The sequence below is a fragment of the Odocoileus virginianus genome, chromosome 16 (genome assembly GCF_023699985.2).
Source record: "Odocoileus virginianus isolate 20LAN1187 ecotype Illinois chromosome 16, Ovbor_1.2, whole genome shotgun sequence".
Classification (NCBI taxonomy): domain Eukaryota; kingdom Metazoa; phylum Chordata; class Mammalia; order Artiodactyla; family Cervidae; genus Odocoileus; species Odocoileus virginianus.
In genome coordinates, this window is record NC_069689.1 from 10,062,118 (window position 1) to 10,085,430 (window position 23,313).

The 23,313-nt window shown below is 47.9% G+C and overlaps 1 protein-coding gene and 1 pseudogene across 15 annotated transcripts in view; one reads left to right on the forward strand and one right to left on the reverse strand.

Moving 5' to 3' along the window:
* PPP2R5C (protein phosphatase 2 regulatory subunit B'gamma) overlaps positions 1–23,313 on the reverse strand; it is a 135,605-nt gene that overhangs the window by 27,706 nt on the left and 84,586 nt on the right. For 14 of the 15 annotated variants that reach the window (XM_070477820.1, XM_070477816.1, XM_020913510.2 and 11 more), the window contains 4 exons: positions 6,968–7,078; positions 5,929–6,021; positions 5,711–5,841; positions 1,128–1,187 (listed from right to left, as the gene is read on the reverse strand). In XM_070477820.1, the coding sequence (XP_070333921.1) occupies positions 1,128–1,187; positions 5,711–5,841; positions 5,929–6,021; positions 6,968–7,078 (395 nt within the window). Of the gene's footprint in view, positions 1–1,127; positions 1,188–5,710; positions 5,842–5,928; positions 6,022–6,967; positions 7,079–7,185; positions 7,331–23,313 lie in introns of those variants that run through there. The other variant, XM_070477822.1, reaches the window with a different exon arrangement.
* Positions 21,042–21,385, forward strand: LOC110150527 (NADH dehydrogenase [ubiquinone] 1 beta subcomplex subunit 3 pseudogene; annotated as a pseudogene).

Below are 23,313 nucleotides of genomic sequence, written 5' to 3' on the forward strand. Positions count from 1 at the left end.
GCTACACTCCGCTGGGAGAGAGAACCCGGGAGTGTGTCAGAGAGGAGTTCGCCACGAGGGATGCTGTTTGTTTTACACTTTATCTGAAACGCGAGGAAAGTTGTTTTCAGAATTACTGGACTTCAGTCCGCCAGATAACCCTGTTGCGGTGCTCCAACAGCTTTGGGAGTTACTAGATTGAACAGGAGGATGGTTTCTTCCCTGCAGGACTCCTCAGGACCTTTAGCTTCTAACGTGGACTGAATCCCCAAGTGAGGTGTTGGGGAAAAAGCACTTTTGGGCTTATTCAGCCATGGAACCCCGAGGAATGCTGTTTGAGAATCAGTGAGTTAGGAGGCCTGAGAGAAAACCTATTGGTCATCAATTAAAAAAAAAATGACAGGAAGCAAGAACTCTACTTGGATTAAGATGATGACATTTTTGAAATGTTAGTTTATAAGAATACACATGAAAAATTTATAAAATCAAAGCAATTTGAAATACAAGCATTTAGTCAATACTCCAAATATATAATAAATGACCTATTCTTCTTCTAAGTGTCAGATGTAAACCTTCTTAATGTAGCTATTTTTAGCACTGCTCTTGAGGAAATAATTGAGACTGGGTTCCCATAGATATGCTACCGAGGTATAGACATGGAACCATACGAATGGGAGAGGCCTGTCATTCAGTCCTGATTCAAGGGCTCATGGGCCCTTGCCATGGGGAGGCTGATTTAAGTTCCTCTAGAGGACGGCTTCGGAGAAGGCAATGGTGACCCACGCCAGTGCTCTTGCCTCGAAGTCCCACGGACGGAGGAGCCTGGTGGGCTACAGTCCATGGGATCGCTAAGAGTCGGACACGACTGAGCGACTTCACTTTCACTTTTCCCTCTCATGCACTGGAGAAGGAAATGGCAACCCACTCCAGTGTTCTTGCCTGGAGAATCCCAGGGACAGGGGAGCCTGGTGGGCTGCCGTCTATGGGGTCGCACAGAGTCGGACACGACTGACGTGACCTAGCAGCAGCAGCAGAGGACGGCCTGCATTGCCCTGCTCTGGGGAGGGGCGGTTGAACGCAGTGAACTGGGTCATTCTGGCATGAATCCCACCTAAGGCTGTTCGCTGCCAATAACAGAGACAACTTACCTTCCCAATATTTCCAGTAATTCTGCTATGCCATTGTGATGCTCTGTTTCATAAATAAATCTGGAAAGAGCAAGATGTCATTCAGAATTAGAACACTGAAATCACAGCTGGAAAAGACGAAAATGCTCTGAAGAAGAAAACAAGGCTTTTAGGAAGAAAACCACATAGCCAGGCAACAAGAAGCACTGCTATTTGTGAAAACTGCTCTGAGGGCAGCGCTAATTGTTACCAGAGACTCCTCAAGGCTAGATGTGCAATACTCAAGAGGGCAGGGAGCGGGGGCTTGCTCCCATTTCTCCTCAATGTTTTATTTTGAAAGTTTCAAACCTACATCGGGAAGGATGTTTACAGTGAGCGCTGCCTCTCAACCACCCGGATTTGACAACAAATAGCTTGCTGTTTGCTTTTATTTTTTTGCCACATCTCAAGCTAAGTTGACACCTGACTCAATTGTAAAGCCTCCGATATTTAGCATGGTCTCTGCAAAGCGTACAAGTTATTTCCTTATCACTGGGGCTGTCTCTCCTACTTCCTCCCTGACACCCCACACTTTTCCTACATTGCTTCAAGTGCCACCTTCCAAAACCTCTGTCTGAGCAGCCGCTCCCTTGGGCCCCATGCATGGTCTCCGGGGCTCCCAGCGCCTGTGTCAGCCTGAGGCAGCAAACTAGGACTTATTGTAACCACGTCCCTGCTGCTAGGGCTGAGCCTGGCATCTGAGACATGACTGCTGAGTCTCCTGGGGCCAGGGAGAGGGGCCAGGGACGGGAAACAGGACAGCATCTTCTCTCTCCAAGGGTCCCCCAGAAACAACCCACTGCCGCCCCACAACCAGGCTCACCGGGAGTCAGCCTAACCCAGAACATGCAGCGAAGTCTGCCTGAAGCCAGAAGGGTCTGGTGTTTGAAAAACGTTCCTGCCTAGCAGACAAAAACTACCAGTTTAGAGCCAGCTCTGGGACAAAAATAAGCTCATGATGATTAAAAATTTTCATTGTCCTTGTTTGAAACAAATGGAATAGTGACCTTGAGGTAAAGAGCAGGTCAGACATGAAGTGTGACATGCTCCCGAGGAGCGTGTCTAACGTCTCTAGATTTTGGAGCCGATCTTTTAAAAATGGGGGCGTGGGGTGGGGAGGGAACCTCTTTGGCTGGGACAGAGGTGGGTGATGGGCAGGTGAGGCAGTCCCGTGGAGGCCTGGACACCAGCCTGGACAGGTCGGAGCGGAGTCCACGGGGACCCGGGTGAGAACCGCTGAGCCACAGGGCATAGTGGCGGGGCTGCAGCGCGGAGCCGAGGCAGGGGTGTGCCCGTGAGGGATCACGGCAGCCGGGCTAGTGAGAGCAAGTCTGCACGGCGCGCGGGGCCGTGCCAACCTCAGACACGAAGGCCCCGCCCTGAGCTGGAAAGCCGGCCCCGAGGGAGCCCTGGCCTCCTCGGACGTCTACATGGGGAGGCGCTTCAGCTCATGGAACTCAAGGCTCCCTTTGCTTCACCTGTTTTACTGGAAATACTTAAAAACGGCTCAGATGTACAAAGTTACATTTTCGTCTAGCACGACCGGCCCACTTCCGTTCCTATTCCTCTGTGTCCACCGGGCTGGCTGGGCAGGCAGCAGCGGGGCCCGGGGTCCTGAAGCCTGAGAGCTCGGCTCTGGCTCCTGACACTTGGAGGTGGCCAGGCCCCTGGGCGCCACCTGTGACCCAGCTCCACCAGCGCTGACATTTAAACAAGGGTGGCCTGGAGCCAGAAGCATTTTGTTTTCCTAAATCAACTTTACTATATTCTTATCGATAAACTCTTAATTCAGACTACTTGATAGATTTGGAGCAGGTACAGGAAAGAGAAGGTTTCCCTGGTGGCTCAGACGGTAAAAAGTCTCCCTGCAGTGCGGGAGACCCGGGTTCGATCCCTGGGTCGGGAAGATCCTCTGGAGGAGGAAGTGGCAACCCACTCCAGTATTCCTGCCTGGAGAATCCCATGGACAGAGGAGCCTGGCGGGCTACAGTCGATGGGGTCTCAAAGAGTCAGACATGACTAAGTGACTTCACTTCATTTCACAGGAAAGAGAAAGCAAATACAGCCCCCTGCCTTCTTTTCCAGAGGGGAGCAAGAAAGCGGGTGCAAAACGGGAGGCAGCCCTAAGGGTCCACGCAGAGCAGAGCTGCGGAGTTCCTTCCTCCTTCCGCACAAAGGAGCCAGGGCTCTCCCCACGCGGGCTGAAACCTGCCCGTCAAGGACAGGGCCTCCCACAAACGGACCCCCTCTCGTGAAGGGGTGAGGCGCTCTGCACCTCACACGGAGGCGGAAGCTGCTCCTCCTCGAAGCTGGGCTGTGTTCACCTCCCCGAGTCGCTCTGACCCATACCAAGGGAAGAGGCCAGCTTGCCCCGGGCCCAGGCCAGGCCCTGCGGGGCGCCGGCAGCCACGGCGGCCTCTGTCCCGAGTTCCCGGGGCCTGGGTGGGTCACGGGACGTGAGGGCCAGCAGATGGCGGATCCAAGCCCCAGCTGCGGGGCCGCGTTGGCAGCCAGGGGCTGAGGCCAGGCTCTACCTGCCCCCTGACCTTCGGGCTCCACCGTGACCAAGACGGGCACAAGCTCCCTCCTGGAGCCGTCATCCCTCAGCCGGGCGTGTCTGACTCCACACCAACGGTCTCGGGGAGGTGACCGAATACGTCTCAGAGACTGCCTTACAAGCTGCGGAAGCAGCATGTGGGACGCGGCGAGCGGAGGGCAGCGCCCGGGCGTCCTCTCCACCTTTCTCACATGAAGTGAGGAGCAGGCGGTGCTGGAGGTGGGGACCGGGCTGGTCTCGAGCCCACAGAACCGGCTCCTGTCTGACCGCACCCAGCAGGGGCGGTTCTTACAGACGGTATCACTGAAGGCTAGAGGAGCAGGCCACACGCCCAGCACTGAGCGGGCAGGGAGAGCCGGTGAGAATCGCCTGGACCACAGCCTGGTCCAGTTCTCGGCCATGGCTCCCCAGGCACGAGGCGGCCTCTCCTCCAGGCACGCAGCACCGACCGCTGGTTCTGCACAGGACAGAACCCAGCTGCCCAGGGGAGAATCCTTTGGGCAGAGCCTCCTCAGCTTTAGTCCGAAAGACGGGAACCGAAACCCTACCTGCTTGCTGGTGATTAAACAGGGGACGCTACCTTTTGATATAGAAGTACATCTGCCAAGGAACGATCTTGTTAAAAAGGAAACACGACACCAACGAAGACAAAACAGGAACACGGCATTTAGGAAACATGACGTCACCCCCCTAAGTCACGGGTCCAGCCTGGGCTCTGCCAAGTAAACGGGCCGTGTGGAGCTTGGAGGGAGTCTGCAGGGAAGCCATCTGTGAACTGGACAGCTCTGATTCCAAAACGCATGTCGAGTGTGCAGGTAAGGGAGGGGGGTGGTGCCAGAACCCGCCGACCGGAGGCGGGCGGACGGGGCGAGGGACGGTGGGTGCAGGCCGGCCCCGGGGCGGGATTCCCAGAGAGGGCTGCCGGTCTTGGCTGCGGGACCCTGTGTCCCGCCACCGTCTCAGCCCCTCCGCTTTCCCTGCTCGGTCATGGCCAGTAAAAAGGCCCCGGCCAGGCTGACTGGGGTGCTCTGCGCTGGTTGCCCCCTCCCACAGAACCCGCCGGCCTTCTGACCAGTCGCCCATCTGCACCGGGATTCATCACTACCCGAGGCATCCCGGAGCCGGGGACTTGGGGCTAGGCCGCCCCTTACTGCCCCCAAGGGCAGAGAAGGAACTACGCTAAGGGTTTCGTCCACTGACATTTATCGGGCACCCCCAGGAGCCATGCGGGAAGCTGGCGCTGGGGCTGAGACCGGCGGCTGGCCCGACGCCTGCCCTCCCAGGAGAATAGACCACCCGCCACGCCAGAGCCTTCCCGGTGCGGGCATGTTTCCAGAGCCCGGGAGGGTGAGGGCTGGGGGACGACGTGCGGGGCGCCCGGGGCTCGCCCAGGACCCACACCTGCTCACCCGAGGAGCGTGCTGGCATGGGAGTCGGCGGGTCTAGGGGCGTTAGGCACCCTCAGGTTCACAGAGGTGGCGGTGGGCGGGTGTGTGAGGGGAGAAGGGGTCAAGCTGAACACTTGGGGGACACTCCTCTCTGAGCCCTGGGGTGGGGCCCTCTTCCACCAAACCAGGGCCGAGCCGGCCCCCGTGGACCTGCAGGCCTGGGGAGGCCCTGGTCGCTGCGCTGCCTCACCCACTGCTTCCAGCAGGGATGCCTCCAAAGAGCCCCCACTTCAGCCCCCACCCTCCGCCTTCTACCGAGATCCACGGGGAAGCGCGAGCTGGTGCGGCTCTGGGTGGGTCCAGAGGGAACCAGGCTTTGGGGTGGCCAGCCTGCTGACGAGAGCTGGACCAGGCTGGGGTGCGAGCGGTGGGGTGGGGGGGTAGGGGAGCAGGCAGAGAGCGAAGGGGCCCTGCCCAGCGCCGAGACAAGAAGTGTAGACGGGCCCCCAGCTGCTCACGAACAGCCACTCCTGCTCTTCAGCCTCTGAAGGAAACAGCGAGGTTAAGTGTGACGGGACCATCGGCATGCAAGAGGGAAAGACAGCCGTGTACGGACTTACCTATAAAATATATTATTTATCTGTTTTCTGATGTAAGCTCTTAAGCCTAAGAATTTTCCATAGATTCTGTGAAGGGTAGTTTTGAGAAAATCTCTCTCGCGAGGATCTTCACTGTCAAAGAGCTCTAAAAGCTTCAAGGAAAAAAAGACACTCAGTGACACGGTAATTCTCTCTGGGTAGATGACGCAATTTGTAGCTTCAGCTAATCTGGGCCTTACCTGCAATACAAACTTCTGATCAATATATTTCTTCGCTATATTAGGTTGGAAATCTGCAGACTCTAAAAATCTTAAGAAAAACTCATAAACAAGCTAGGAGGAAAAAAAAAACACAGTGAGTCAAATAACATGGTATTTCATTAAACGGAGATTTCAAAATATACCATGAGTTGAATCTCTGTCTGCAAATACTAACCTTAAAAAAAAAACCACAGGCATGTATCTAAAGAATCCATATCAAAGCACATGGCTTAGTTATAGTGAGGATGGTAATCACTTTACTTATAAGAACCACGGACTATAGCCTTCTTCGGCATCTACACAGTGACTCCCATGCCTGCTGTCGCCCCCGCTTGGAGCCCACAGAAGCCAGAAGCCAGGCTGGGACCAGCCTCCAGGTGGGATCTGCAGGTCCTGTCACCCCAGGGTCCTGGCGGAAGGCGGGGTGCGCAGGGAGTGGGACCGCTGGGTGAATGGGCCGCCGGCCGTCACGGCCACACAGCACTGGGCGGGGGGGGGGGGCTCTGTCTGCCTCTGGCCCTTCCTGTCGGCTCCCCACCGAGCTCCTTCCCAGGGTGTCCAGCTCCCCGACTGCCCTCCTTCAGCCGACCCAGACCTCCCGATCTAGCTCGTGGGGCAGGCGCCCTGCCCAATCCACACCTCCTTCTTCACAAATGTGTCAGAAAAAAAAGCATCCGTCAAGCAGGTGGGCCCTGGGAGGCACCGCAGGCCAACAGTAAGTCCGAGGACCAAGACTGAGACATGTCTGCATAAGACCCACGACCTCAGCTCAACAGTCACTTCCACTGAGAATATACGGACAGTCCTGTAGCTTTGTCATTTGTGTAACGTGCCCAGACAAACAAAACCTGTTCCTGCTCTCTCTTCTGCCACAACACTTCCTCGGGTGTGCAGGTCTGCAGGGCCATGGCCCCGAAGCTCGGAGGCTCCCCCGCCCCGGGACCAGCTGGGCACGGGCTCTGGTCCTGGAGGAAACGCCGCGCCCGCCCCTCGGCTTGAGGCACCCGCGACCCCGTACCTGCAGGTGAGGCCAGGCCGCTTCTAACGTTGGCTCGTCTTCCTCTGGGTCAAATTCTGCTCCCGTGGGGTTGGAGGAAGGTGGTAACGTTCGAAACATGTTAACTGCAAACTAAAATCCACATATTTTATAATTACAAACAGGATAGTAAAACGATGTCCAGAGAATGTCTACAACAATCTTAAGGCATTCTAATGGCAGCTGCCTCCCGTGGCGACCTGGCTCGTCTTAGCTTCAATGTGCAGAAGTGGCGTGGGTCTCCAGAGCCTGGGTCAACGCCGCAGCTGGACCCGAGGACGAGACCGAGGTGCCTCCCTGACTTCCGGACAACCAGTACTGGTAGACGCCGCCCGGCAGGGACGACACCTCTTTCGGAACACGGAGAGCGTTCTGAGCGCCAGTGAGGAAAGCTGAGATCACAAAGCAAACCGTGGAGATCAAAGCTGCAAACGGGGAGGATGTGGCAGAGGCCGTGTTGCCCCGGATGCCATGCGCACCTTCTGGAGCCCTCCGCGGGGACGTCCAGGGACAAGAGAGGCCACAGCAGCGACACGGTGGTCTCCGGGTGGGCGGCCAGAGGAGCCTTTCCAGAGAAAGGGCAGAGGAGGCGTCACATCGCAGGACAGCCCGGCCCGCGTGTCCAGGGCTAGGGCCGCACAGACGGAAGAGTCCTCTGGGGTCCGGGCGATCCCCTGCGTGACCCTCTGCCCTCTGCCCTGCTCCCCACCTGAACTGTCCGTCACCACGCTCCCCCAGCCCAGGCTCTGATTAACCTCAACTTCACAAACATCAGTGGGCTTTACAACAGATGTTTTCTATACAAAATCTAGACTTCTTGGGCACACAGGGGCCCTCATGGTTAATAAGGATAAGGCACAACATATTCTGACAGATTCCTGACATAAATAAAAGTTTAGCTCTTCTCTATCACCAATTCATAGCCTATTTTTCTTTTATAGTCAGTTTATTTCTAAAGAAATTCTGTTTTGTTTGGCTGCGTTGGGTCTTGGTGGTGGCGCTCGGGATCTTCTCTTGGGGTGCACGGACTCTCTAGTTTCGGGGCACAGGCTCAATGGTTGTGGTATTTGCCCTTCAGGTGCTCCAGGGCACGTGGGACCACAGTTCCCCAACCAGGGACTGAACTGACGTGCCTGGCATTGCAAGGTGTATTCCTAGCCATCGACCCACAAGGGAAGTCCCCTCGTAGTTATCTGTTTAAATGTGACCTCACCAAATCTTTGAGCCAACCTACGCCAGATAACAGAGCTCGACTCTAGGGATCAAAAGAAGCCCTCTATCCCTGCAGCCCAGATGCACAGAATCAACCCCCCCCAACTTACAAGGCAGAATCCCACCCCACAACAACAGTGAGGGTCTCTGCAGAGAACTCAGAGCAAGCCTGGCTCCTCAGAGAACAGCCTTGCCGGGACCAAGCGACAACTCCGTGGCACCGGTTTTGGTTCGTCCTGTCTTTCTGTAACACTGTTTTCCATGAGGAAACACACTCACTCCCCATATCACGGGCTCCAGAAGCTCCAACACCAAAAGTCAGGTGGGAGGAGCTCACACAGGTGGTCCAGGATCAGGAGGAACAACGAATGGCTCAAACAAGGAACCAAAGGCCAGAAACAACTAAAAAAGTTTACTAAAAATATGAGTAATGCTCTTCTTGTGGCTCAGCTGGTAAAGAATCTGCCTGCAGGGATTTCTCTGGTGGTCTGGGGTCTAAGTCTCTGTGCTCCCAATGCAGGGGGCCCCGGTTCGATCCCTGGCCAGGGAACTAGATCACACATCCTGCAACTAAGACCCAGCTCAGCCAAATAAAAATAATAATTAAAAAAAAAAAAGAGTCTGCTGCAATGTGGGGGACCTGGGTTTGATCTCTGGGCTGGGAAGATCCCCTGGATCTGGTGGGAAAGGCAACCCAGCCCAGTATCCTGGCCTGGAGAATTCCAAGAATCGCAAGGACATGCCTGTGTAGTGCCCGGGGTGGTGAAGAGTCGGACATGATGGAGCGACTTTCACTCTCCCTTTCCTAAGATAAAAGTAAAAAGGGGCGGTGCTCCGGAGCCTGTGGACGGGCTGTGCGCACAGGACCCAGCAGAGGCCTCCCAAACAACAGGTGACCGCAGAGCAGACGCTGGGACAGTCGTGGCCAGGTCGAAGGGGCAAGTCCTGGCCGCTGGCCCCCAGGTCCCCGGGACAGAGCGAGGGGACGCGAGGCGCCCACCCACTGAGAAGCGTAGCCCGGCGCCTCCGGGCCTGCGGGGTGGGGCGGGGGCAGCAGAACCAGCCGGTGGCCACCGCCCGCCGCCCCTCCGCCTGGGCTTCTGGGTGCGAGAGGACAGGTCAGAGCAGAGCCGGGGGCTGTCGTGGGGTGCGGCATTCCCGGGTCGGGCTTCCCAGTCCTCTCCCTGAGAGCCACGGGCTGGGGGGCTCCCAGAGATTGGGGCTGTGAACACACTCCGCCCTCCTCTCTGGGAGACTTGCTGGCGGCCCGTGATGTTGGGGTGCCGGGCATCTAGAGGGGAGTGCACGGGCCACAGAGGTCAAAGGGGAGAGAGGAGTGGTCAGCTCGCCTGGATAGGGGCTGGAGGCTGGGACACATGGGCAGAGGGTCGCCCCTGAGAGGGGGTCTCCGGGGAAGCCCAACATTCCCCAGAGCACAGACACCCCCAGGATGGGTGGTGACCTGGGCAGCGGCCAGGCCTCAGGACGGCAGGCTCAGGCCCCGCTCAGGGGATAGGCGGGGATGGTGAGATTCTGAGCCAGGGGTTGAGTGTTAAAGCTAGGTGCGATAGCTGTAACCAGAGGAGCAGGAAAGGGAGATGTGACAGACTGTGGTTAAGGCAATGGCTGAAAAAAATAAAGCATACCCGGGTGACAGCTTAGAGTACCCACTATTCAATCAAACAGTGATCTGACTGTCACTGTGATGGCATTTAGGCACTGCGGTCACCCCTAGATCAGCTGACTTTAAGGAAAGATTACCCTTGAGAATGTGGGTGGGCCTCATCATGTCCTAAGACAGAGCCTCAGAAATCCACCCACCCATCCGCTCCTCTTTGTCTTTCTCTGCTCTGTCTTACTGTTCTGCTTCTCTAGAAGGACTCTAACTGATCCGTCCTGGGGGCCTGCAAGGGGCCACAGACCAAGTTGCTTTGAACACAAAGTCCCCTTTTCAGTGTCCTGTGAGGGTGACCGTCTTTGGTCCAGGAAGTTTTATTACTGGCCAGCTCCAATGGATAGAAAACTATTTGTTTCATACCACAACAACAAAAACCTCACACTCATTTCTACCCTCCTTTCCTACCACATTTCATTAATGCTCTAGAAAAAGCTAAAGACATTAAAAACTAAAACACAGATAAAAGAGCAGAAAGCAAAAAAAAAAACAGGCCACCTTGAGCTATCCTCGGGTTTCCAACCCACCAACATTTCTTAGCCCAACAGCTTCAGGTGTCAAATGAGTTGAGCGCTGTGGTCTGTCATCCAGGTGCTGTCTAGAGGCATGGAGGTTAGCCTCAGCACTACAGAAGGCGATCATTGCCAGCATCACACCATGGAGATCAGAGGGAACCCGTTTCTGCTGTAGGTCTAGAAGCCTTCATGCGGACCACGCAGACCTCCCCACAGCCTCTCCGCGTGCACTGCAATCCGGGCACACATAGCTCGAATTGGGTCTTGGACAGAAAGGGGCAGCGTGGCCTCAGGGGGCGGCCTTGCTGGGCCCTCTTCTCACTCAAGAGCAGGACCCGAGACTCAACAGCCTACTCAAGCCTTGGTTTTCTTGCCTGCGGAAAGACAGTAAACCCCTGCTTTGCACGGGGCATGTGAGAACAGACGTCGTGACGCGTGTAGGCGTGCAGAGCCCCCACACACGGCATGGACTGACCGTGCAGCAGGAAGCACCTGCTTTGACAGCTCTCCCGACACTTCTACTTTCTAAAGGTGCTCTTCTCCCAGTTGCTAAATTTACTGAGTAAACAAACCAAAATGGCTCAAGAAGCGAGTTTATGGAAAAGTCTCACCATTTAGCAGTAACATGCAGGCTTTCTGTACCTGTCATATTCACCGCCAGTGGGTGAAGTAATAAAATATTCATGCTGTGAGCCACCTGCGGTACAGTAGACAATATAAAGGTTTAAGATAGGAAGGGATACACTCCAAAAAGGAACGCTGATAATCTAATTTCAGAGACAAGGAAAGAGGGGCTGCTTATTCAGTTCTCTGTTTAAAACCACAAGGGTTCTCTATCGCTACTGATTCTGTTTTATTCATGTCAGTAGGATTTATAGAGGTGAGTCCACCAGAGGCCAAATTACAGCCCTTCCTCCTGTAATAGGAAGGTCAGGCTCTGAGGGTCATGTTGCGAAGAGATACATATTGGGGGTAGGGAGGAATGGAGGCCTTCCACGTTATATTTTAAACAGAAAGCTGTTATTTGACTGCAAATTATATAACTGGGCAATGGCAGAGGCATTGGCCAGACCCTCACAGCTGGGCCACCCATACGAAAACCAAAAATACACACCTCACGGCAATAGCCTCTTCACCACCAACAGATAATGAGGAAACATGATTAACAGGTGGACCCCAGGGTATGTGGCCACAAAAATTACCAAAGGCCTGGGAACTCACAAGCCAGTTACAAGGCCTCAGAGCATGAAAACCCTAGGAAAGGCACTGAAGAATACCGGAATGAACAAGGGCCCTTCCCTTCTCCAGTGTGAGATGACATTGTATCACAAAGATGTAACTTTTCCACAAAGCAACTCATACTTTGAAAGCAATCTTAGTAACTCGAATTGACTTTTTAGGTGGATAATAAAAATCCTAGTAGCAATCTTAAAGAGAAAAACCGTCCCCTGCCTCACTTGTAAAATGAGATCAGTCTGGTTTCACAGCAGAATTCAGTGGTCGTCCTGGGGAACGTCTGCTTGACTTTGACCCTCCAGCACCTACCGCAGCGCCCTGGCACCTGGTAGGGCCTAAAAAACTTGCTGAGAGCAACTGGGTCCTTTGGGAAAAGCACTGACCAGTCACCTTACTAACTGCAACACCAAGTAATTACCTGCAAACTGTGAAAACTTCCCAATTAAACCTTAGCTCTCCACTGCAGTGTCATTTCACCAGGGGAACCTCTCCTGACCCCATGCCCAAATCGGGCCCCTGAGTTCAAGCTCTTGCATCATCCTTCCCCTCTCTTCACAGTCTGTGTCTCAAATATAACTGGATGGTTGGGTAATTCCTGGTCTAATGTCTTTCCTCTGGTGCTGTTTTTCAGGGCCCATCGCTTCACGTGACACAGAATGAACACTCTATTAACATGGGAGGGGAGGGAAGTGAAGTTGGGTCCCCTGCTCCAGGAATCGACATCACCACTTCCTCTAAGCGAGAGCTGCTTTCAAAGGATGCAGCTTTACGTCCAAAGAGCCACCCGAATGAAGGAACCGCAAGCTGAGCTCTTACTGTGAACAGCCGGCTATTCTTATACGATCAAATATGTTCCTAGTCAAAGTTAAAGCTATGGAAACAAATATGTACAAATCTTTGTAGAATACTTAAATAAAGGAAATTTACTCTCATGTTTTCAAACAACATACATTTTATGACTATTTCACTATTAAGGGTATAATAGCATCTTCTTCAAATGAAAATATGTTATTTATAGTTATGCATATAAATTTATTCTTTAGTTTTAATTTTTTAAATTTCAGAACAGAACATTTACTTACAAAAGATAACCACTAATCTGCAATACTTATAGTTCAGTTGGTGCTATTTAAAGATAACACTGCAACTGGAAGCTTCTCCTAAGCTGTTTACTCTGGACCTAGGTGACTTTTACATAGCTTCTGAACGATGTATTCCCCAATATCTTGCTATGAAAAGCCTCAACGATAAACAGCTAAATTTCATAGTGAAGAACCATATAGCTACCAAATAAATTTTACCATTAACATCCTTATACTTTACATATACTGATCTTTTTTCGCAAGAAATTCTGAGAAAGTTTAGGAATGCTTTGGAATGGCAAAACTATGTATTCTGCATTCAACATGAGAGAAATGAACTGAAAAGGGAAGCTTCAGAGCTAAAGTACTTATCTCCTGGTCATGTATGCATAACCAACCACCTTCTTGCTACGTGCCATCTCCACTGACTAGATGTACACAGTCACACAATTATAAATTATGCACATAACCTTTAATTAGTTCATTTTTTAGAATCACTGCTGGACCACCTGTGTGGATGGAGTTACATACTGACTATCTATTATAAATGAAGCAGAGACTTACACTTCCTGACAAGTCAGAGTAACAGAAATGGGATTTGCCATACTTCCTGAAACAACCAAAAAAACTAAGCTAAAACATATGGAATAATGGTTTGCAAGGCATGGATTTCAGGCAGTGAAAGATAGAGATTCCTGAGAGATGGAAAAAAACGCCCAGCTTTCTCCTTCAACAGAATTCCCAGGGTGCAGCACAGGCAGAAAGAACCCAGGTGACGCTCAGCAGACACAGGCATTAGAATCTGCAGGGCCCCGGAGTCCCAGAGAGGACAGAGCTGCACAGAGACAGCTCCAGAGACTGCAGAGGTCTCCTTAAACTCTTCAGCAGAGGACTGACCAGCACATCTGTGCCAGAACTATTGGAGCCTGCAGAAAGAACACCTGAAAAGACCAGGGGCCCAGCTCTCACCCAGGGCCAACAGCAGCGCCTGTTCCCACCAACCAGACTGGAAGAGTTCATTAACTCAGAGTACTGGGCTCGTAACCAGAGGGGCCTTATCTCAGCAGAGGGGATAATCAGCCACAGAGTGACTATGACCACAGTCCTTCCTTGTTGTTGTTCAGTCGCTCAGCTGTGTCCGGCTCTTTGCGAGCCCGTGGACTGCAGCACTCCAGGCTGCCCTGTCCTTCATCATCTCTCAGAGTTTGCTCAAATTCCTGCCCACTGAGTTGGTGATGCCATCCACCCATCTCATGCTCTGGTGCCCCCTTCTCCTTTTGCCTTCAGTCTTTCCCAGCATCAGGGTCTTTTCCAATGAGTCAGCTCATTAGTCCTTCCTGACACCTCTTAAAGGCAAGAATCAAAAGGATCAAACTGCAAGTAACTTAACTGCATCCAAAGCAAAGCTCCAGAACATTAGGAGAAATAAGTAAGTATGCGCTATTCATCAAGACGAAATCCACATGGTCAGGCATCCAATAAAAAATTAATTACCAGACACATAAAGCAGCATGAAAAATATAATCTATAACAAGAAGGAAAACCAATCAATTGAACTTACCTGGGACTGATGCAATGGTAGAATCAACAGATAAGGCTAAAACAACATATTCTATGTTTATAAAGTTAGGTGAAGACATGAAGATATAGAAAAGACATAAACTATATGAAATGAAGACGACAATGCAAGATGAAAAATTTACTGGATGGGAATTAACAAAAAAGCTGAGACACTGCAGAAAATTACTGAACTTGAAGACAACAAAGGGAATCACCAAATGAAACACATGGAAAAAAATACATTCTCTCTAAAGAGAAAAAGAGCACCTGTGAGCTCTGGGACAACTCTCAGAGGCCTAAGACACACGTTATTGGAGTCTGTATAGGATTATGGTGCAGGGGCACAGAAAAAAATGTTTGCAGAGACAAGGGCCAAATACTTTCCCAAATTTGATAAAAATTATAAATGAACTCCAAAAACAAGAAAAAGAAGAAAACTACACCAAGGCACATTGTAATCAAGGTGCCTGATTAAAAAGAATAAAAGAAAAAGATCCTAAAAAGCAGCCAGAGGATAAAAAGACACACGAGGTTCAAAGGAACAGAGACAGGAAAGGCAGCAGACTTCTCATGACAGACAATGCAAGCAAGAAGAGAGTGGGGCAAAACTTTTAAAGGCTTAAACTCTGGCGGCTCTACACCCACCAGAGGTATTGTGGGTTCAGCTCCAGAGCACTGCAATAAAGTCAATGTCAAAATAAAGCCAGTTACACAAAGTTGTTGGTTTCCCAGTGCCTATAAAAGTTATACTGAAACCGTATTATAGTATATTAAGTGTACAATAGCCTTATGTCTAAAAATGCTAACCATTATCTGAGCCTTCAGAGAGTCATAATCTTTTTGCTGTTGGAGGGTTTGAAGTATTTTGAGAATTACCAAAATGTGACACAGAGACACAGTGAGCAAAATCGTTGGAAAAACGGTGCCGACAGAATTGCCTGTCATGGGACCGCCACAAATCTCAATTTGTCAAAACACAGTAGATACAAACTGTAATAAAATGAAGCACAATAAAATGAGGTATGCCTGCATATCCTTCAAAATCAAAGGCCAAAGAATGACTTTTTCAGGCAAACAAACGCTAGAAGAATTGATTGCTGGTAGACCTCAGTGGTGGGCTTCCCTGATGGGTCAGCTGGCAAAGAATCCACCTGCAAAGCAGAAGGCTCTGGTTTGATTCCTGGGCTGGGAAGATCCCCTGGAGGAGGGCATGGCAACCCACTCCAGTACTCTTGTCTGGAGAATCCTGATGAACAGAGGACCCTGGCGGGCTACCGTCCACGGAGTTGCAAAGAATCAGACACAACTGACGACTACCCATAGCAAAGCACAGATCTCAGAGGTAAAGAATCCACCTGCCAAGCAGGAGACGTGGGTTTGATCCCTGGGTCGGGAAGATCCCCTGGAGAAGGAAAAGGCAACCCACTCCAGTATTCTTGCCTGGGAAAGCCCATGCACAGAGGAGCCTGGTGGGCTATAGTCCCTCTGGGGTTGCAAAGAGATACAACTTAGCCACTAAACAACAACAGACGTCTACTACAAGAGAGATTTAAGAAAGTCCTTCAAGCAGAAGAAAACTGGTATCAGATGGATATCAGAATGAAGAATACTGAAAATGGTAACTATCTGGGTAAGTATAAGAGGGTTTAACAATTATTTAAATCTCTTTAAAAACGGAACTGTTTCCTAAAAATAATATACTGTGGGGTTTATAACATACGGAGAAGATGTATGGCAACAAGAGCAGAAAGATGGGAGAAGAAATGGAAGTCTGCTGCTGTAAACACATTTACATGACACGGTGCATAGTCACTTAAAGGCTAACTGTGACAAGTTAAAGATGCATTCTAGAAAAGCTAAATACATGAGGTCAAACAGTAGTCATAGTTTAGGACTTCCCTGGTGGTGCAGTGGATGAGAATCTGCCTGCCGATGCAGAGGACATGGGTTTGACCCCTGGTCTGGAAAGATTCCACGTGCTGTGGAGCAACTAAGTGCATGAACCACAACTACTCGTCCATGCTCTAGAGCCCATGAGCCGCAACCACCACATCCTGAATGCTGGGGCCTGAATGTTGCAACTGTTGAAGCCCATGCCTAGAGCATGACCTCCATAAGAGAAGCCCCCACAATGAGAAGCCCATGCAAGTAGCCCCTACTTGCTGCAGCTAGAGAAAGCTCTCCCAAAGCAACGAAGACCCAGCACAGCCAAAAATAAAGTGCAAAAAAAATTTTTTTACAAAAAGAAAAACAGTCATAGTTTAAAAGTCAACAAAAGAGATAAAATGTAATCACAAAAAATATTCAATTGGTCAAAAAGAAAGCAGAAAAAGAGGAAAAGGGAACAAAACCCAGATAGAATAAATAGGGAAAAAATATCACAAAATGGTAGATTTAAACCCAACAATATCAATACTCATAATGAAAGTTAATGGTCTGACTACCCCAATCAAAAGGCAGAGACTGCTTGACTGAATAAAGTATAAGACTCAACCATATACTGTCTAGGATAAGTCCACTTTAAATATAAAGATACAAATTGGTCAAAAGTAAAAGGAAAGAAAAAGATTTACCATGGTAAGCCTAGTCAAGAGAGAGCTGGAGGGGATATGCTAACATACAAAGTAGGTTTTGGAGAAAATAATATTACTAGTGATGAAAGAATCATTTTACAGTTATAAAGGACAATTTAATTAACAAATAATACTAATACTTATGCACTGAATAACATGAAGCACTTGATGCAACTGCAAGAAAGAGAAATAGAAAATAAAAAAAACTCCAATTACAACAGCACCAAAAAATGAAATACTTATATTTATGAGTTTAAAATAATACAGGGGAATCTACATGAGTAAAATTACAAAGATGACCAAAATGGGGAGATATTCTATGTTCATGGACTGAAAGGTTCAATATTGTTAAGATATAAATTCTCTCCAAATGTACGTATTCAATACAGCTCTAATTAAAACCCTTGAAAGATATTTTGTAAATAAAGACAAGCTGATTCTAAAATTAATTTGGAGAGATAAAATAACTAGAAAAGCCAAACATTTTGAAAAAGAATAAAAAGGTTGGAGTATTCACGTGACCTGATCCCAACATTTAACATAGTTGATGGACTTCCCTGGTGGCTCAGGTAGTAAAGAATCTGCAGTGCAGGAGATCTGGGTTCAATCCCTGGGTCCGGAAGATCCCCCGCAGAAGGGAGTGGCTACCCACTCCAGTATTCTTGCCTGGAGCATTCCATGGACAGAGGAGTCTGGCAGGTTATAATCCGTGGGGACACAAAGATTCAGACACAACTGAAGGACTAACACTATCGCTTTTCACAATCATGAAGACAGTATGGTATAGGTGAGCAGATCCCTAGATCAGTGTATGAGAATACAGGGTCCAGAAACAGACTCACAAATACAGCCAATTTCTGACGACCATATCGAAAAGGAGGAAAGGAATTCAGTGGAGAATGGTGATTCTCTTCAGCAAATACTTGGACATACATAGGCCAAAAAATGAACCTCACAGAAAACGGATCATAGATTTAAATGTGAAAGTAGGAATGTTTAGGAGAAAATTTTTTGAGTTTGGGTGGGGCAAAGACTTCTTATACATGACACCAAAAGCACTATCTGTAAAAGAGACAAATCATAAATTAGACTTTATCGAAAATGAAAAACTCTGTAAGAGACGCTGTTAACATAAAAAGACGAGCCACAAACTGAAAGAAAGGATTTACAAATCACGTATCTGGCAAAGCATTTGTATCCAGAATATGTAAAGAAGTCTCAAACTCAATAATAAGAAAACAACCCAATGAAAAAGATGGGCCAATGATACGAACACACACTTTTCCAAGGAAGATATGCAAACAAACACAGGAAAAAATGCTCAGCACCAGGGAATTGCAGCTTAAAGTCAAAATAAGATAAAAAGACTGGAGATACGAAATGCTGACAAGGAGGTGGAGCAACTGGAACTATTACATGTGACTGGTGGGAGTACAAAAAATGGCACATTTACCTTGGAAAACAGCTTGGCAGTTTCTTAGAAGGTTAAACAAATACTTAACGATATGACCCAGCAATCCCATGCCCGTGTGCTCAAACATAACATCAGATGTGTTATGCGAAGTTAAAGGAACTAGACTCAAAAGGCAACATACTGTCCGAGTCCATTTATATGACATTCTGGAAGAGGCCAATCGACAGAGCTGGGGGATAGATGAGTGGCCGCCAGAGGCAACGGATAAGGGGAAGGTCTGATTTCAAAGGAGCAGTGCGCAGTGCTTTTCTGGAGGGCAATAAAACTGTTCTCTATCCTGAATGGGTACACGACGATACGTATTTGTCAGATCTCAGAGAACTCTCCACTAGAAAGTTAATTTTGCCATATGGAAACTTAAAATTGATTTAAAAACGTTACAGAAAGATATTGACTAGGTTCTAAGTTCTCAGACCTTCTTGGTTCACAATGCCCTTAGCGTCTTCATAACTTCTTCACTGTGCTCCTATATCAAAAGAAATAGCTATCAATTCAGGAGCTTAAAAAACTCCTGCTTTTGTGAGGTACAACTGACACATGTAACTGTACATAACTGTACAATTTAATACATTTAACATCTGCATACACCCATGAAATGACCATGCAAGATGATAAACGTATCCATCATCTCCCAAAATTTCTTAGCAGTCTTTTGGGAAAAAAGGTACATATAAGTTGGTTGGCTGGAGGTAGGGGTGGGTTTAGGTAGAACTGGCAAAGGGTGGAGTAAAGACAAAGATTAACTTTTTTTTTCTTTTTGTATTTATTTCACTTATTTAAAATAAGCACACATTTAAAAATAATTTTAAAACATCCAGCCAAACAAAGGGTAATTCTCTCAAAACAAGAACCAATCTCCAAGAAACAGCTCACTGATATTTAAGGTAGAACAGGCATTCTCTGGGTTTCAATAAGCACTTGTTGCTTTCATCTCCCCTTAGCTCATCTCTGACGAAAGCACTTCTTCACCCCCATGTTACCGTGACTCTGGTAAAACAAGAACAACTAAGCACAAAGCGGGATGCATTGTTCACTGGAAGGACTGATGCTGAAGCTGAAACTCCAGGACTTTGGCCACCTGATGCGAACAGCTAACTCATTTGAAAGACCCTGATGCTGGGAAAGATTGAGGGAAGGAGGGGAAGGGGACGACAGAGGATGAGATGGTTGGATGGCATCACCGACTCAATGGACATAAGTTTGGGTAGGCTCCGGGAGTTGGTGATGGACAGGCAGGCCTGGTGTGCTGCAGTTCATGGGGTCACAAAGAATTGGACATGACTGAGCGACTGAACTGAACTGATGGTTTAAATCACCACCTTAAAGAAATCTGCGAATTACTGAAGCTTCATTTTTAATATACCACTTCCTTTCATTCAAAACACCCTTTCCCCTCTCATTTGCAAACTATCTTTACCCTTACAACACATAAAACTTTCCAGAACACACTGTAAACATCAGACATAAAAACGGAAGGAGAGTATCCAACATCAATCCTTAATTGGAGCACAAGACAATCACCAAGGGGATCTAGGCATGAAAGCTAGGATAAGGACCAGAGAGAAACCCTCTGCCCTTATTAGAAAATGCTGACTTGAACCCCAAGCATAAAAGAAAACTTGCAAGGCACCATCTCGTCACTGACAAGCAGTACAGATTAAAATATGGTGATGAACTCACTTCCCTGGAAACTCAACATGGATCCCGTAAGGACAGCACTACTATTACACCACACACCAGGAGGGGTTCTTTTTTTTTTTTTTTTTAAAGAAAAACATATTTACTGATTTTTGATGATGGCAAATGAGATACATGATCATATGAAATTTTTTAAAATTACAAAAATACAGTAAAAGGGGAAAACCCACATAAACACACCATGTAGAGGCAGCTACTGTTAACAAGTTGGCTCTACACTCCTCTAGAACAGAGTCTGTCTCTGAGACAGTCAGGGCGGACCGCAGAAGGGCACCCCTGCATCTGATTCACTGACTTCTATGGAGTAATCCAGCCCCACAGAGGTGGGTGATTCCAGGGAAGTCTACCTTGACGTGAAGCACTTCTGAGCCAGCCACTCCACTCAACCGGTGACCAAAACAATTCCTTTTCCGACCTGCAGGCTACATTCATCTGTGACTAAGACTAGCCTCAGTGCCCTTGTCTCGGCAGGAAACTATCGAGTGAGGGTTACTGAGCTCTGAGCAGGACTTGCAAGGAATTTTAGAAGGCTTGCTGGGGCACTGCAAGCCGTTTTCTCCAGAGCTGACAGCCCAGGGGGACGTCGGGTTGTCACAGGCAGCACAGGAAGGCTTAATCTCGGGGCGGGGCAGGCAGGCCGTTCAGCGTGACCCGGGTGACCCGGAGACGCTGGCAAACAGCGCGGTGACCCAGGAAACGTTTCGGAGCCGCTTCCGGGCTGTGCTGGCAGAACTTGAAAGGAGTGGTTCTCACAGCTTTTGGTCTCAGAACCCCTTTAAACTCCTAAAAGTTATTGAGGATCCAAAGAACTTCTGTTTATGAGAGTTCTGTCTATGGACGTTGACTGTATTAGAAATTAAAGCAGAGAAATTAAAAAAAAACTTGCTCATTAAAAAATAATAAACTCATTATGTCAATATAAATAAATTTGTAAAAATAACTACTTTTTTCATAACAGCTAATTATTTCATAAAACAACTCATATCAAATAAAAATATTTCCTAAAACAAATTCAGCGAGAAAAGAGGCACTGGAGGGTCCTGAGGTCAGATTGCTCTCAGACATGGCCCATGGACTTGGACATGAACACGGTCCTAGTAAAATGGAACTTCCAGATTATAAATGGTGGAAGATAGAAGGGACACCATTAAAAACTGTCCAGGAGAAACTGGCTGAACAAGGACTAAGGGATCCAAGGGGCCGCAGGGAAGCTTGGAGATATATGGGCGGCTTTGCAAACAATGTTTCCTTTGTTGGAGCATTGTTAAAAGGATTCAAGTGGGGGATTTGCTGCATTTGTGGTAGCTGTAGGGGTTGAATATTACCTGGAGACTCAGAAAAAAGATAAGAAACATCACTGAAGCTAATACCTGGAAATATCTTATAATGTCTTAAGTGGCACTGTTTCACATTTTTGCAAACCTCTTTATGTTTGGTTTAATTAAAAAAAAAACACAAAAAACACAAAGAGCTGAATTCTTATATCTGCTATGCTCAGAATGTTCATTTGGTTGAAATACAGGAAAAAAAAAAAACTTGTCTCCAGCATATAGGTAGGTGGAAAAGTGAGCGGTGATCAATAGCTCTTCTAGAAAATTGTAGACTTCTTTGATACTTTACCAAAACTTGACAAGTGATAGTTCACTAAAGGTTACCTATTCTGTGGAATCCTAAATCTTATCAATGAGGGGTCTCTAATTCCTGAAAACCCTGTGATGTGTCTTGCACTTTGAATAGCTCTCCGGCCAATGAATGATTTTATAACATCATCTGTTTGTCATTTGGAAAATACTGGTCTCACTGAATTATGTGTATTAGTGTATTGTAAACAAATTGCCTATTAAACAACTGCCATGCTTTTTAAAAACAGATTTATTGAGATATTCACATATCATACAATCCACCCCTTTAAAATGTACAATTTGATTGTTTTCCATATGTTCACAGAACTGTGGAGGCACCACAATGTCTAGTTCCTTTCACTGTGTATATTAAGGATCCCACTCACTGGTACTGACACCAGTCTCAGCAGGACGGCTTGCAGCACTGGGAAGCTGAAGTCTGCACTGGCAGATACAAATCTTCCAAAATTCAAAATTTCTCCTGAGAGCTTGAGTTTTCTTTTTTGAATGCTCAAATTTTAATCACTGACAATAAACATCATCAGTTATCTTCCTTAAAGTGACAATTTCATTTTATTTTGTGAGAAAATGCTCTCTGAAAACCCAAGTCTGAATAACCTTTTTGTTAGTCGTTCAAGTATAAATGGTATTCTGTGAAAGAACAGGCTATGCTATTAACTTGGTTTTGCTATGAGAAAAATGCCAATGCCTGAAAAACAGATTCATTAGATAACTTAATTAAACACCAGATGGCTGACTATATTTTAAAAATGGCTGAAATATTGAGATAATGGAGTTTATGTAATTTAACCCAAGAATCTAGACTCCAGGAACTTCCCCCTGGGTATTGCTTCCTTTTCATCCTCATCTCCCTGAACCTAAGCTATTTTAATCTGGAAAATAAAGGTCGAGCTTGATGATCTATAAGGTTCTGTTAATTTCTTGATGATCTATAAGGTTCACTTAATTTCCGTTAAATGATGCATAAAAAGACACAGCACACATGAAAAGTGCTAACGTCATTAGTCAAGAGGGAAGCACAAACCGGAACGACAGTGAGATTCTAGCTCGCACCTACCAGGATGGCCACCATCAAACAGACGGACCGTAACAAGTGTGGGAGAGGTGGGGAAACCGAAGCGCTCATACCCTGCTGCTGGGAATGTGAAATAGGGCTGCCGCTTTGGAAAGCAGTCTGGCAGCTCTCCAAACTGCTAAACACACAGTGTTAGCATGGACCTAGCAGTTCCTCTCCTGGGTAAACACTCAAGAGAAATGAAAACATGTATGTACACAAAAGACCGCACACGAGTGCTCACAGGGGCATTATTCACAACTGCCAAGTAGCAGAAATGAAACAAAGGTCCATCAATGGATAAACAGATAAATAAGATGTGGGATATATGTTCTTGTGGAATATTATTATTATGGAATATTATTCAGCAATAAAAAGAAGTTCTAAGACATGCTACAACATGGATGAAACATGAAAACATGCGAAGTAAAAGAAGGTTGCGTACTGTATAATTCCATTTCTAAGAAATATCCCGGTTAGACAAATCTACAGAGGTGGAAAATAGCGAAGCAGTTACCAGGGGCAGGAGTGGGGAGTCAGGAAGAGTGGCAGTAACTATTAATGGGTATGGATGTTTTTTAGGGGGATGAAAATATTATAAAATTA